The sequence below is a fragment of the Lactuca virosa genome, chromosome 1 (genome assembly GCF_052849685.1).
Source record: "Lactuca virosa cultivar CGN04683 chromosome 1, Lactuca_virosa_CGN04683_v6, whole genome shotgun sequence".
Classification (NCBI taxonomy): Eukaryota; Viridiplantae; Streptophyta; class Magnoliopsida; order Asterales; family Asteraceae; genus Lactuca; species Lactuca virosa.
Genome location: NC_136426.1, coordinates 332,461,634 through 332,475,770, shown reverse-complemented (window position 1 = coordinate 332,475,770; position 14,137 = coordinate 332,461,634). Strand labels below are relative to the sequence as shown.

The 14,137-nt window shown below is 31.4% G+C and overlaps 2 protein-coding genes across 2 annotated transcripts; both read right to left on the bottom strand.

The window, feature by feature from the left end:
• Positions 1-4,754: 4,754 nt before the first annotated feature.
• LOC145131468 (uncharacterized) lies at positions 4,755-5,135 on the bottom strand. The gene has a single exon (XM_079066148.1). The coding sequence runs from the start codon at positions 5,133-5,135 to the stop codon at positions 4,755-4,757; it is 381 nt and encodes a 126-aa protein (XP_078922274.1).
• Positions 5,136-7,118: 1,983 nt separating this feature from the next.
• LOC145131463 (uncharacterized) lies at positions 7,119-8,917 on the bottom strand. The gene is made up of 6 exons (XM_079066145.1): positions 8,746-8,917; positions 8,550-8,646; positions 7,920-8,058; positions 7,595-7,674; positions 7,367-7,487; positions 7,119-7,241 (listed from the first exon to the last, which is right to left on the bottom strand). The coding sequence occupies exons 1-6, from the start codon at positions 8,915-8,917 to the stop codon at positions 7,119-7,121; spliced, it is 732 nt and encodes a 243-aa protein (XP_078922271.1).
• Positions 8,918-14,137: the final 5,220 nt, after the last annotated feature.

Sequence of the window (14,137 nt, the reverse complement as noted above, 5' to 3'; positions counted from 1 at the left end):
GGACTCGACGAGTCCCCTCGGTCTGATTCCTCATTCAGACGTCCAAAGTCAGATCTCTTATTCCAAACCCTAGATCTAGCTCATTAATACACCAGACACACATAAAGTCTCAACCTTTACGTTCATACATGGCATAAATGCCTCAAAATGCCAAAACAATCCCTTCTTAAGGTGTTAAGCACAACAACCCTCATTTGGATGAATAAAGTTGGGACCTTTGGACTCTAGGGACCTCACAAGGCCCAGATCTGAGGACCAGGCTTCTAGCTAATCCATTTTACTCAAAGTCCCAAACCAAAGGTGGTAAAAGCCCTAGAACTCCAAACACATGAGATCTAACCAAAATAATGAGAAAGGTGTAGACTTTGGCCTTCCTCAGAAGCTCTGGACGATCTATCACTGGATCCAACTTTCCCTCTTGATCCTTGCTTGATCTCCTTCTCTTCTTCTCAAATGATGCACTAAAAATCCCAAGATAGCTTCTCTCTCACTTTCTAGCTCAAATGAACTTTAGGGTTTGCTTCCAGGGAAAGGGTGGCCGCAAATGAGGCTATAAGTGCCTTTAAATGGGTCCCAAACCCCAGAAATTAGGGTTTCTCTAATCAGCGCCTACTCGGCGAGTCCCTCTCCTCGGACTCGTCGAGTCTACTCATTAAATCCACTGGAGAAACCCGACTCGACTCGGCGAGTTGGACCCTCAACTCGTCGAGTCTCTCCTTTAATCACAAGATTAACCTACACCATAATACCTCTAAAAATCTGGATGTTACAAAGAAGGAGTAAGGATCCACCAAGAGCATGTAGATCTAGAAGATTAGCACCATTTCTGACTTATTTGAGGTATCAAGTTCCAACCTTGGCCATTATATTCTTAGATTTGTTTATGGGGGTGTTTAAGGTTACTTTTGGACTCCATTGTTCAGGCTTCCTTCATCTTAATGATTTCAGACCATAATAGTTGTCCTTTTGTGCTCTTAGAGGCACTAAGAGTCAAGAAAATCGAACCTTGGTGGTTAAGCCACATCCATGCAAGTGTTAGTGGTTCTTAAAGTTTGTTAAAAGGACCAAAATCATGTTTTGAACCCAACCATGCATGCAAGCACATAAAGTTCATGATTTTATGGTTTAGGATGTCTTAAAGGACTTGGATCTGCATTTTGGACATTAAGACTTAATGGATTAAGTCATGAATGAAGTCCCAAAGAAGATGGCCAGTACGATGGGCGTAGTCCCTGGTACGCCGCGCGTACTGGGTCAACTCCCCGTTTTGTTCAAGGCCAGCGTACGCTGGGCGTACGTGCCAAGTACGCCGCACGTACGCATGCAGAATGGATGTTTTGGGATTTTGGGCCTTTAGAGAATGTGTCTGGACTTTTGGGCTCCGTGGCCCACTGTGAAGTATAAGTTTGTACTTGGGAATTTGGAATTAGAGTATTGGGCCTATTGGGCCATGATTGGACCCTGTGGAATTACTATATTAGGACTCGGAACTTTTTGGGCCCATTTGGGGGTTAAGGCCCGATTCAGAAATTGGGCAATTAGTGGGCCCTTAGGGAGTCCTTGATGGGCCATAGGAGGGTTGGGCTTAATAAACTAGAATTGGGACTTATGAGTGGCATTGTAGATGCTGACTAAGTATTATTATGATTATGATAGCTGGGAGTCATCGGAGCAGCAGTTAGTGGTTACTTCCCGTGAGATTCGACACTTAGCTTGGCGAGGTGAGTTACCTTCCATTAGAAGTGGGTCTAAGGCCACAATATCGGCCCACTAGTAGGAGTTCGTAATTAGATAATTGTCTGTGTGATAATTATTTGGTATGTCACTCTCAGTTATGTTATATGTGTCAGTATGTTATGATTTTATGTGGAAGTGGTAGGGGTGAAATAGCCCCAGTATCCGGTTGAAATAGACCGAAGGGGAGGCCATCACCCAGTTATGCTAGGCAACTATCCAGGTTAAATAGACCGAAGGGGAGGCCAGCACCCAGATATGCTAGGCAACTATCCGGTTGAAATAGACCGAAGGGGAGGCCGACACCCATATATGCTTGGCTAGATATGTTATTGTGTGGTATGTGGTATGATGGGGGAACTCACTAAGCTTTGTGCTTATAGTTTTCAGTTTTATTTTAGGTACCTCTTCCACGAAGGGGAAAGAGCCGACACGGTAGCAGCGCATCGCACACACATGATTTCCCCATTTTGAGATTCATGGTATTTGTACTCTGACATTATTAGTACCTTCTGTTACGATTTGAGACATGTGATTATGGTATGATGACTTGAAACGATGATGATGTTGTTTTCCAGTAAATGATTTTATAAGTATTACATTTAAAACGAAAATTGGTTGTGAAAATTGGGATGTTACACCTTCCGTGACACGTATTTGCGTGTCATCTTTGCTTTTTACGACACGCAATGCGTGTCATTAAAGGGTATTTTTGTAGTAGTGTTAGTTCAACATTTGACAGTTGAAGTTTTGCAATATAAAGAGTTTACTAGAAAATATGCAGATGAATTGAGTACACTAACATTAAAATTGGTAGTTTTGCAGCTGGCATCATAATGTTAGTAGAAAAAATTAAAATCGGTAAAAAACATGTTTGTGTTTAGGAAAATTGTTTTGGATAACAACTTTGCATCCTAAGAAATTTGATTTTTTGGTGTAAGTCTTTTGTGTTTGGTTCTAGTGTAATAATATGTTCCAAGGGTACTTTGGTCATTTTGTAGATTGTTATAAGAATATGGCTTTTTCTGTGATGACATGTAAGTTTCAATTCCCATGGAAGACAATATAGCCTTAATGTTTGGATCTATTCACAAAGGAATCGGCAACCATAAACATGTAATAAAAAAACAGTAGAATTCAAATCCGATCCCTGCAAAGCGGGGATACTTCACTAGTTATAAATATAATTAATATTATTATTAATATTTAAATTATAATTAGTATTAAAATTAAAATTATTATTATTATTAAAATTCAAACTATAATTATTATTAAATTTTAAATTATAATTATTATAAAAATTAAAATTATTATTAAATTTTAAATTATAATTATTATTAACATTTAAATTAAAATTATTACTAAATTTTAAATTAACATTATTATTAAAGTTTAAGTTATAATTATTATTAAATTTTAAATTATAATTCTTATTAAATTTTAAACTATAATTCTTATTAAAAGTTAAATTATAATAATTATTAAAATTTATATCCTTTGAACTCATACATTATATAGAAATTTTCAAAATTAATAGAATAAGTGTTTCTCTAGCCTAATGGAGAGTTGCCTAATTTGCTTCTTGGGGACCAAGGTTCGAATCTTTTAAAGTCTATTTCTTGAAGTTAATTTCTTTCTACCACATCAGTTACATGTGCATGACACCTCAATATATCTAATTAACAAAAATTCATTTAGAGGGTAAAACCGACATTCTGAGTCGTAAAGTTTTGTATGACCTTACACTAGAACTTATTATCAGACCACACACTATAATCTCAATTACAAATCTCCATTGATTCTACCAGAATCATGATCAAACATTGTCTTAGGATATTTTTATTTCTATTAATATGGGTTTTATTTAATTGTGACATTTGTTGCACTTTTATTTTATATGTTTTTTTACATATATGTGTTTCGTCGTCTATCATATGATAGAAAAAAAAGGGGGGCATTATTTTCCTATCTCTCCCACGGTAAGGAAAACCTATGGACCGCTCCTGCCTCAAATGTTTACATCGCTAAATAGATGGTCTAGCCGAATACATATTCCTAGTTTTATATTTATTCACTAGTTTATAACCCGTGAAAAACACGGTTACAAAATTAATTAAACTTTCATAGTAAGTGTTCATAATTTTTAATCAGTTATTTTAAATAAATCATTTTAAATAAATTATTAATCTCCATTATAATAAAAGAATAGTCTTAATTTCCTTTTATCATGTGTCGCTTTAATACAACTCGTCATTAATATTATGCTACATGTCATGGAGATATATTAAGCAAATCTCTTCAAAATTCAAATTTACTTTAATTATATGCTAAATTTGAAGTTATAATAACTTTAAATTTTTGATATATCTCTTAACTAAATTATAATCTGCGTTAAACGCAGGGGAACGTATTAAAAAAAATTATCAAAACATTTATATATATTGCATAATAATTATAAAAGAAAGTTTATAGCTATTGGTATTATTGAAAGGGGAAGAAAGAAACACTGAAATCGATAAATAACTATAAACGTTGCAGGACCTCTTTGTAGACAACGTTTTTTGTTTTAATAGTTGAACGACCTTGCTCGTCACATATGAATACCTTCAAACCTTTTTTATTTGTAACACGAGAAGTAGCTACATATAACTGATTATGGGTGAAGACAGGTCTACGCAAGTATAATCCAACATTTGATAATGACTGTCATTGACTTTTGTTAATGGTCATAGCGAAACAAACTGCTATTGGGAATTTCCTACGTTGAAAACGGAATGGAATTTTTTTATCGGATGGGGTCAACTTCATGTGAGGTATATAAGTAGTCTCGTTAAAAAATCAACCGGATATGATTCGTGCATCAATGACGTGTCTTCCAAGCCTTACGATTTGAAATCTGGTACCATTGCATAGTCCTCTGGTTTGGTCGATATTTCGAAGCAACATGACCGGAACACCTTTTTTTAGTATAAGTTTATGGTTGGGAATTCTGGAGGCCTTGCCTTCAACACATCCGGAGATTATACTGATTCCTCAAAAGAATCTTCTGTCTCGGTCTCACATAAGGAATTTGAACTCAGATATGTTTTCCCTTCATCTTTCATCAATTCTAACATGTAGTCGTTGATAGCATCAACTTCTTCATTAGTAGGGACCAAAATAGCTTTATCTTGAAAATACGATGGATCATCAAGATGGTTCTGAAAAGATGAATAAATGCAGGATATAATTGAATGAATATGGTCACCCGTAGAGGGAACAATCACATCTTCTGGAAATTCAACTTCAACTTCATCATCATTAGGACCACCAATAGTACCTTCATCAATTTTAAGAATCCAATCAACAAGTGATTTTGTCTCTTCGAAATCATAGTTTGGACAACCGAACTGAAGCCTCATGTTTATAGTCAAACGTAAAATTGTACATTCACGCCATAACAAATGTTGGTATTCATATATGTTGTATACTGTAAAATGTAAGATGAAGTACATAAAGTTGGAGAGAAGAGTAAATGCATAAATGGATATCATAACATACCATAAAAAATGATTATACAAAGAATGGAATTAAAGGATATTGGTGAAGAAAATAACGAATTAAAGTTGGTTAACAAATATAGATAGGTTACAATTTTTTTTTTCAAGTATGAATTATGGACTTCGTTTAAGTATGTGGACTTGCATTATTTTTGTATTTTTGGTTTATAATGTACTTTCATATATATATTTTTTTGTTAGTTTTTTATATGCGTTTTGTTGACACAAATCTATTTAAATGAACACAATTACACTTTTGAATGTAAATACAATAAACCTAATTCAAAACTATAAATCACGGAAAAATAAGTATAAACAATGAAATGCGTACCTTTTTTCCTTTGATTAACCAAGCTAACAATTGTTTACTGCTACAGAGGGCTGTAGAAAGGAAGAAGTATTGATTTAGTATGGTGAATATCAATATAAACGAAGAGGTAAAAACATAGATAAAACACAATAAAAAACCCACTTGTTGCAGGAGCGTGGAAGGAAAAATAAAAATGGGTTTTGGCGGAATATGTCATATATATGTATTGAATCCAAGTTGGTTTTGGAGGGATAAGATAAAAGTCATTTTTATCTTATCCCTTAAATGTTGAATTTCAAAATGTAGTTAGGATAGATAATGTAGAACATTTTAGGATTACTTTTTAAAATTTAAAATTAGGTTAATGTTGATGGTTAGTTTGAAAAAAATGGTAATTTTGATAACAGCCCAAGAATATATTATTCACCAAATCGGCTCCATGACTTTACATTTAATACCAAACAGCCCCTACTACATATTGTGCCCAAGAACATATTATTTACCAAATCGGCTCCATGACTTTACATTTAATACCAAACAGCCCCTACTACATATTGTTTATTATGTAAGCATTTTACTTTGAAAAGTGTACAAATTAAGACATTGTATTTTCATTTTGTTATTAAAGACACATTTCATTTGGAAAAGCCATGTACTTTATTCAATTATTTGTTTGTCATAGCAGGTATGCTATTTTTGTTTTTTTATAGAATTGCATGTCAACATAGTTTGTTACGAACAATAAAAAAAATTATTGTTATAAAATCTTGTTTGTGGAATAACAAACTCAGAGGCTTAAGCCAAAGATTAAGGATATTACCTTTAAACTTAAAACAAATTGACAATAATAGACTTGGTCAACATAGTTTTTTATTTAAACTTAAAACAAATTAACAATAATAGACTTGGTCAACTTAGTTTGTAACATAAGTTGAGGTGAAAATATATGTAAAAGTTAAAATTCATGAAAAGAATTCAACATAATTTTGAACTTGTCTCAAATAACACGACTACTATCGTGTTATAATTAAATGAAAAACAAACATTATCTTCAAAATGAAAACAACATACTTGTCAAAGAAATCCTTAAGCAAATAATAAAAACTCAAAGAAAAATCGTCAATGATAAATGTCAAATAATCATAACCGCTAAATTTATTCGAGTTTTTCCATTTTTAGAATATTAAGGGTATGAGGAGCAACACCATCTTTTGAGGAAGACCATTCAATAGGGCATTTCAGTGAAGTAGTTGTCGGTGTCACCGCATCAAGATCAACAACATTAATATTGTCACCTTCAATAGAAACACTCTTTTCCTGTATCAAATTAATAAAACAATGTTAATTAACAACATTAATATTGTCACCGCATCAAGAATAAACGTTTATTAACAATGTTAAAATGCTAAATTATTTGAATTTAATTTTACCTTAATAGACTTGTTGATAGGAGTACCATCAGAATGAATATTGTTTTCTTCATATGCAGGTGAATGTTTGAAAACTGCACCAACTACAAGTTCATCATTAGTCATCTAATGAACGGTGTAGGCGTGATAACTGTTCTCGAGATTAAACTTTGAAATCCGAACTTTAAAAACAAACTTCCTATTAAGCATCGTATTGAACTCATCGGGGATCTTTTGGCTTCCTTGATCCTAAAGAATATTATTATAAAACATGTGAGTAGTTAATAAATCCCGATTAAAAATAAAATGCAATAACAGTATACAGTTAACTTGTCGTGTGTACAAATTAATAGAATAGTATAATATAACGCAACCTTTGATATCTTTTTCATCAACCAATGATTACCGTAGTGAATAAGATTTTTAACATGACGGTTAAACAATACAAAAGAAGCAGACACCGTTTCATCTTGAACAGGTATTACGAACCTTACCCTAAATATTATTGTATGACACGTTAATGGACAATGAAATAAAAATTGAAACATTGTAATAAAGATTCATGACACAATAAGTTTACAAATGTAAAATTATGAACTTACTTGCCGAATACATCAGAAAATCCTCCGCAACCATTACAATTAAATGGTTCACCATCACTATCATCACCATTTTTAGTTACCTTTTTGGAACAGTCATGACAATAAAAAGAATACCATCCTTCCTCCAAATCGAAACCGATTATAGTAGCAATGGTAGACAAACCAATTTCCTGATTGGTAAAAATACACGCACACACACACACACACACACACATATATATATATATATATATATATATATATATATATATATATACACACACACACACACACATTAAAAAAATTGATATATATAATGGAAAAATATGAATAATATTAAGTATACCTCATTGTAATCTGGAATATCATCAATGTTTTTGATTTGAGAACGGAGGTAGTAATCTTCTGGCTTGGCTACAACAGTTTCTGTGTTTAATTGTGTAGTATTAATGGAAGACTCAACATTCAAATTGATATCCACAATGCTACATATAAGAAGGAAAAATGAAGAAGATCAACAATAATAATAATTATTGATTAAAAATAAGTAAAAATAAAACAGTAAATAATTATATCATAGTCATCAATTACATACGCCTTTTTAAATTTAGAAATATGATGCATATCATCATTAATATGCAATTTCAACCCAAATAAACAGTTACCGACTTGTGGCTGACCTATAAATTGCAATTGAAGTAATAGATTATTTCATACTATAAATAAAATATTAATGTAATGAGCATAGACATCTAAAAATAATTATTTTTACCACCCCAAGTCTTGAGCTTTGCCATACGTAGGAGGATGATCACAGGAGCATTTTCATTTTGATGTTCAGATATGTAGTTGTTCAACTTCAATGCAAAACCATCCCACAAAGCAAGTTACATTTTCCTACCACTATAATTGATTGTTTGGGTTATATGAATAAAATATTAAACATGATAAATTAATGAAAAATAAAGAAAAGTACCTCAAATCTTGTGCAACAATACTCATTAGCCTTGTTTCCCTTGCATTCTCCTTAATCACTCTCATGGGTTCAGTAGATACAACTTGACCAATAAAATCTACAAAAAGTAAATTAAAATCAATTATTATAATATAAATTGTTTAAAAAAAATATATAATATAATAAATGCAAAACTGTTAAGGGAAAAAAAACTCACCAAATGCAATACGAGTGTCAAAATTTCTGGCTGTCAGATCATAAAAACTCACAAAATTAAAAGGATCGATCATATCAACAGAAGGAGTTGATACACGAATTGTGGTTGTTTTGTAGAAATTTATCTTATGCTTGTGAGCAACGAACATGTAATCTCCTTCGTTTCTTGTCATACCAAAGTTTGTGATTTGCCTTACAACTCCTTCCAGGAGGGCTTGAAATGCATTTATGAGATTTTTTTTATTGTTGCGTGTATTCTAGTGCCCTGTAGGTGATAAAGAATATTATTATATGAAACAAAAATAAAACATAAGTTTTTTTTCATATTATTTTAATCTTACCTCCTGGTCCATTAAAATCATGTCCAAGCTGCTGACCATGTTTGGGTTGTTTTTCTATGTCTGTTTCCAAATCGTGACAACTTGAACGCGAATATTTCATGATTCTTTGGAGGCATCTATGTCAGCCAGCTTATCAATGACGATTTCACTGTCACTGTTAATAGAATAAGTGTTTCTCTAGCCTAATGGAAAGTTGCCTAATTTGCTTCTTGGGGACCAAGGTTTGAATCTTTTAAAGTCTATTTCTTGAAGTTAATTTCTTTCTACCACATCAGCCACATGTGCATGACACCTCAGTATATCTAACTAACCAAAATTCATTTAGAGGGTAAAACCGACATTCTGAGCCGTAAAGTTTTTTATGACCTTACACCAGAACTTATTATCACACCACATAATATAATCTCAATTACAAACTCCATCGATTCTACCGGAATCATGATCAAACATTGTCTTAGGAGATTTTTATTTCTATTAATATGGGTTTTATTTAATTGTGACATTTGCTGCACTTTTATTTTATATATTTTTTTACATATATGTGTTTCGTCGTCTATCATATGATAGAAAAAAAAGGGGGGCATTATTTTCCTATATCTCCCACGGTAAGGAAAACCTATGGACCGCTCCTGCCTCAAATGTTTACATTGCTAAATAGATGGTCTAGCCGAATACATATTCCTAGTTTTATATTTCTTCACTAGTTTATAACCTATGAGAAACACGGTTAAAAAAATAATTAAACTTTCATAGTAAGTATTCATAGTTTTTAATCAGTTATTTTAAATAAATTATTAATCCCCTTTCTAATAAAAGAATAGTCTTAATTTCCTTTTATCATGTGTCGCTTTAATACAACTCGTCATTAATATTATGCTACATGTCATTGAGATATATTAAGCAAATCTCTTTAAAATTCAAATTTACTTTAATTATATGCTAAATTTGAAGTTATAATAACTTTAAAATTTTGATATATCTCTTAACTAGATTATCACCTGCGTTAAACACGGGGGAACGTATTAAAATAATTATCAAAACATTTATATATATTGCATAATAATTATAAAAGAAAGTTTATAGCTATTGGTATTATTGAAAGGTGAAGAAGAAACACTGAAATCGATAAATAACTATAAACGTTGCAAGACCTCTTTGTAGACAACGTATTTTGTTTTATTAGTTGAACGACCTTCCTCGTCACATATGAGTACCTTCAAACCTTCTTTGCTTGTTACACGAGAAATAGCAACATATAACTGATCATGGGTGAAGACAGGTCTACGAAAGTATAATCCAACATTTGATCATGACTGTCCTTGACTTTTGTTAATGGTCATAGCGAAACAAACTGCTATTGGGAATTGCCTACGTTGAAAACGAAATGGAATTTTTTTATCGGATGGGGTCAACATCATGCGAGGTATATAACTGGTCTCGTTAAAAAATCTACCATATATGATAGATATGATTCGTGCTTCAATGAAGTGTTTTCCAAGCCTTACGATTTGTAATCTAGTACCATTGCATAGTCCTCTGGTTTGGTCGATATACGAAAAAACATGACCGAAACACCTTTTTTTAGTATAAGTTTATGGTTGGGAATTATGGAGGCCTTAAAAGCGTTCAACACATCCGGAGAGTATATTGATTCCTCAAAAGAATCTTCTGTCTCGGTCTCACATAAGGAATCTGAACTCAGATATGGTTTCCCTTCATCTTTCATCATTTCTAACATGTAGTCGTTGATAGAATCAACTTCTTCATTAGTAGGGACCAAAATAGCTTTATCTTGAAAATACGATGGATCATCAAGATGATTCTGAAAAGATGAATAAATGCAGGATACAATTGAATGAATATGGTCACCTGTAGAGGGAACGATCACATCTTCTAGAAATTCAACTTCAACTTCACCATCATTAGGACCACCGATAGTACCTTCACCAATTTTAAGAATCCAATCAGCAAAGGATTTTGTCTCTTCGAAATCATTGTTTGGACAACCGAACTAAAGCCTCACGTTTACAGTCAAACGTAAAACTGTACATTCACGCCATAATAAATGTTGGTATTCATATATGTTGTATACTGTAAAATGTAAGATGAAGTACATAAAGTTTGAGAGAAGAGTAAATTCATAAATGGATATCATAACATAACATAAAAATGATTATACAAAGAATGGAATTAAAGGATATGTGCGAAGAAAATATAGAATTAAAGTCGGTTAACAAATATAGATAGTTTAGAATTTTTTTTGAAGTATGAATTATGGACTTTGTTTAAGTATGTGGACTTGCATTATTTTTGTATTTTTGGTTTATAATGAACTTTTATATATTTGTTTTTTGTTAGTTTTTTATATGCGTTTTGTTGACACAAATCTATTTAAATGAACACAATTACACTTTTGAATGTAAATAAAATAAACCTAGTTAAAAACTATAAATCACGGAAAAATAAGTATAAACAATGAAATGCGTACCTTTTTGCCTTTGATTAACCAAGCTAGCAATTGTTTACTGCTATATAGGGATGTAGAAAGGAAGAAGTATTGATTTAGTATCGTGAATATCAATATAAACGAAGAGGTAAAAACATAGATAAAACACAATAAAAACCCCCTTTTTGCAGGAGGGTGAAGGAAAAATAAAATTGGTTTTGGCGGAATATGTCATATATATGTATTGAATCCAAGTTGGTTTTGGAGGGATAAGATAAAAGTCATTTTTATCTTATCCCTTAAATGTTGAATTTCAAAATGTATTTAGGATAGATAATGTAGAACATTTTAGGATTATTTTTTAAAATTTAAAATTAGGTTAATGTTGATGGTTAGTTTGAAAAAAATGGTAATTTTTATAACAGCCCAAGAATATATTATTCACCAAATCGGCTCCATGACTTTACATTTAATACCAAACAGCCCCTACTACATATTGTGCCCAAGAACATATTATTTACCAAATCGGCTCCATGACTTTACATTTAATACCAAACAGCCCCTACTACATATTGTTTATTATGTAAGCATTTTACTTTGAAAAGTGTACAAATTAAGACATTGTATTTTCATTTTGTTATTAAAGACACATTTCATTTGGAAAAGCCATGTACTTTATTCAATTATTTGTTTGTCATAGCAGGTATGCTATTTTTGTTTTTTTATAGAATTGCATGTCAACATAGTTTGTTACGAACAATAAAAAAAATTATTGTTATAAAATCTTGTTTGTGGAATAACAAACTCAGAGGCTTAAGCCAAAGATTAAGGATATTACCTTTAAACTTAAAACAAATTGACAATAATAGACTTGGTCAACATAGTTTTTTATTTAAACTTAAAACAAATTAACAATAATAGACTTGGTCAACTTAGTTTGTAACATAAGTTGAGGTGAAAATATATGTAAAAGTTAAAATTCATGAAAAGAATTCAACATAATTTTGAACTTGTCTCAAATAACACGACTACTATCGTGTTATAATTAAATGAAAAACAAACATTATCTTCAAAATGAAAACAACATACTTGTCAAAGAAATCCTTAAGCAAATAATAAAAACTCAAAGAAAAATCGTCAATGATAAATGTCAAATAATCATAACTGCTAAATTTATTCGAGTTTTTTCCATTTTTTGAATCTTAAGGGTATGAGGAGCAACACCATCTTTTGAGGAAGACCATTCAAACGATTCAGTGGTGGTAACAATCTCAATAGGGCGTTTCAGTGAAGTAGTTGTCGGTGTCACCGCATCAAGATCAAGAACATTAATATTGTCACCTTCAATAGAAACACTCTTTTCCTGTATCAAATTAATAAAACAATGTTAATTAACAACATTAATATTAATATTGTCACCGCATCAAGAATAAATGTTTATTAACAATGTTAAATTGCTAAATTATATGAATTTAATTTTACCTTAATAGACTTGTTGATAGGAGTACCATCAAAATGAATATTGTTTTCTTCGTATGCAGGTGAATATTTGAAAACTGCACCAACTGCAAGTTCATCATTAGCCATCTTATGAACGGTGTAGGCGTGATAACTGTTCTCGAGATTAAACTTTGAAATCTGAACTTTAAAAACATACTTCCTATTAAGCATCGTATTGAACTCATCGGGGATCTTTTGGCGTCCTTGATCCTAAAGAATATTATAATAAAACATGTGAGTAGTTAATAAATCCCGATTAAAATAAAATGCAATAACAGTATACAATTAACTTTTCGTGTGTACAAATTAATAGAATAGTGTAATATAACGTTGCCTTTGATATCTTCTCAATCAACCAATGATTACAGCGGTGAATAAGATCTTTAACATGATGGTCAAACAATAAAAAAGAAGTAGACACTGTTTCATCTTGAACACGTATTACGACCCTTACCCTAAATATTATTGTATGACACGTTAATGGACAATTAAATAAAAATTGAAACATTGTAATAATGATTCATGAGACAAGAAGTTTACAAATGTAAAATTATGAACTTACTTGCCGAATACATCAGAAACTCCTCCGCAACCATTACAATTAAATGGTTCACCATCACTATCATCACCATTTTTAGTTACATTTTTTGAACAGTCACGACAATAAAAAGAATACCATCATTCCTCCAAATCGAAACCGATTATAGTAGCAATGGTAGACAAACCAATTTCCTGATTGGTAAAAATATATATATATATATATATATATATATATATATATATATATATATATATATATATAGACACACACACACACACATATTAAAAAAATTGTTATATATAATGGAAAAATATGAATAATATTAAGTATACATCATTGTAATCTGGAATATCATCAATGTTTTTGATATGAAAATGGAAGTAGTAATCTTCTGGCTTGGCCACAACAGTTTGTGTGTTAAGTTGTGTAGTATTAATGGAAGACTCAACATTCAAATCGATATCAGCAATGCTACATATAAGAAGGAAAAATGAAGAAGATCAACAATAATAACAATTACTGATTAAGAATAAGTAAAAATAAAACAGTAAATAATTATATCCTA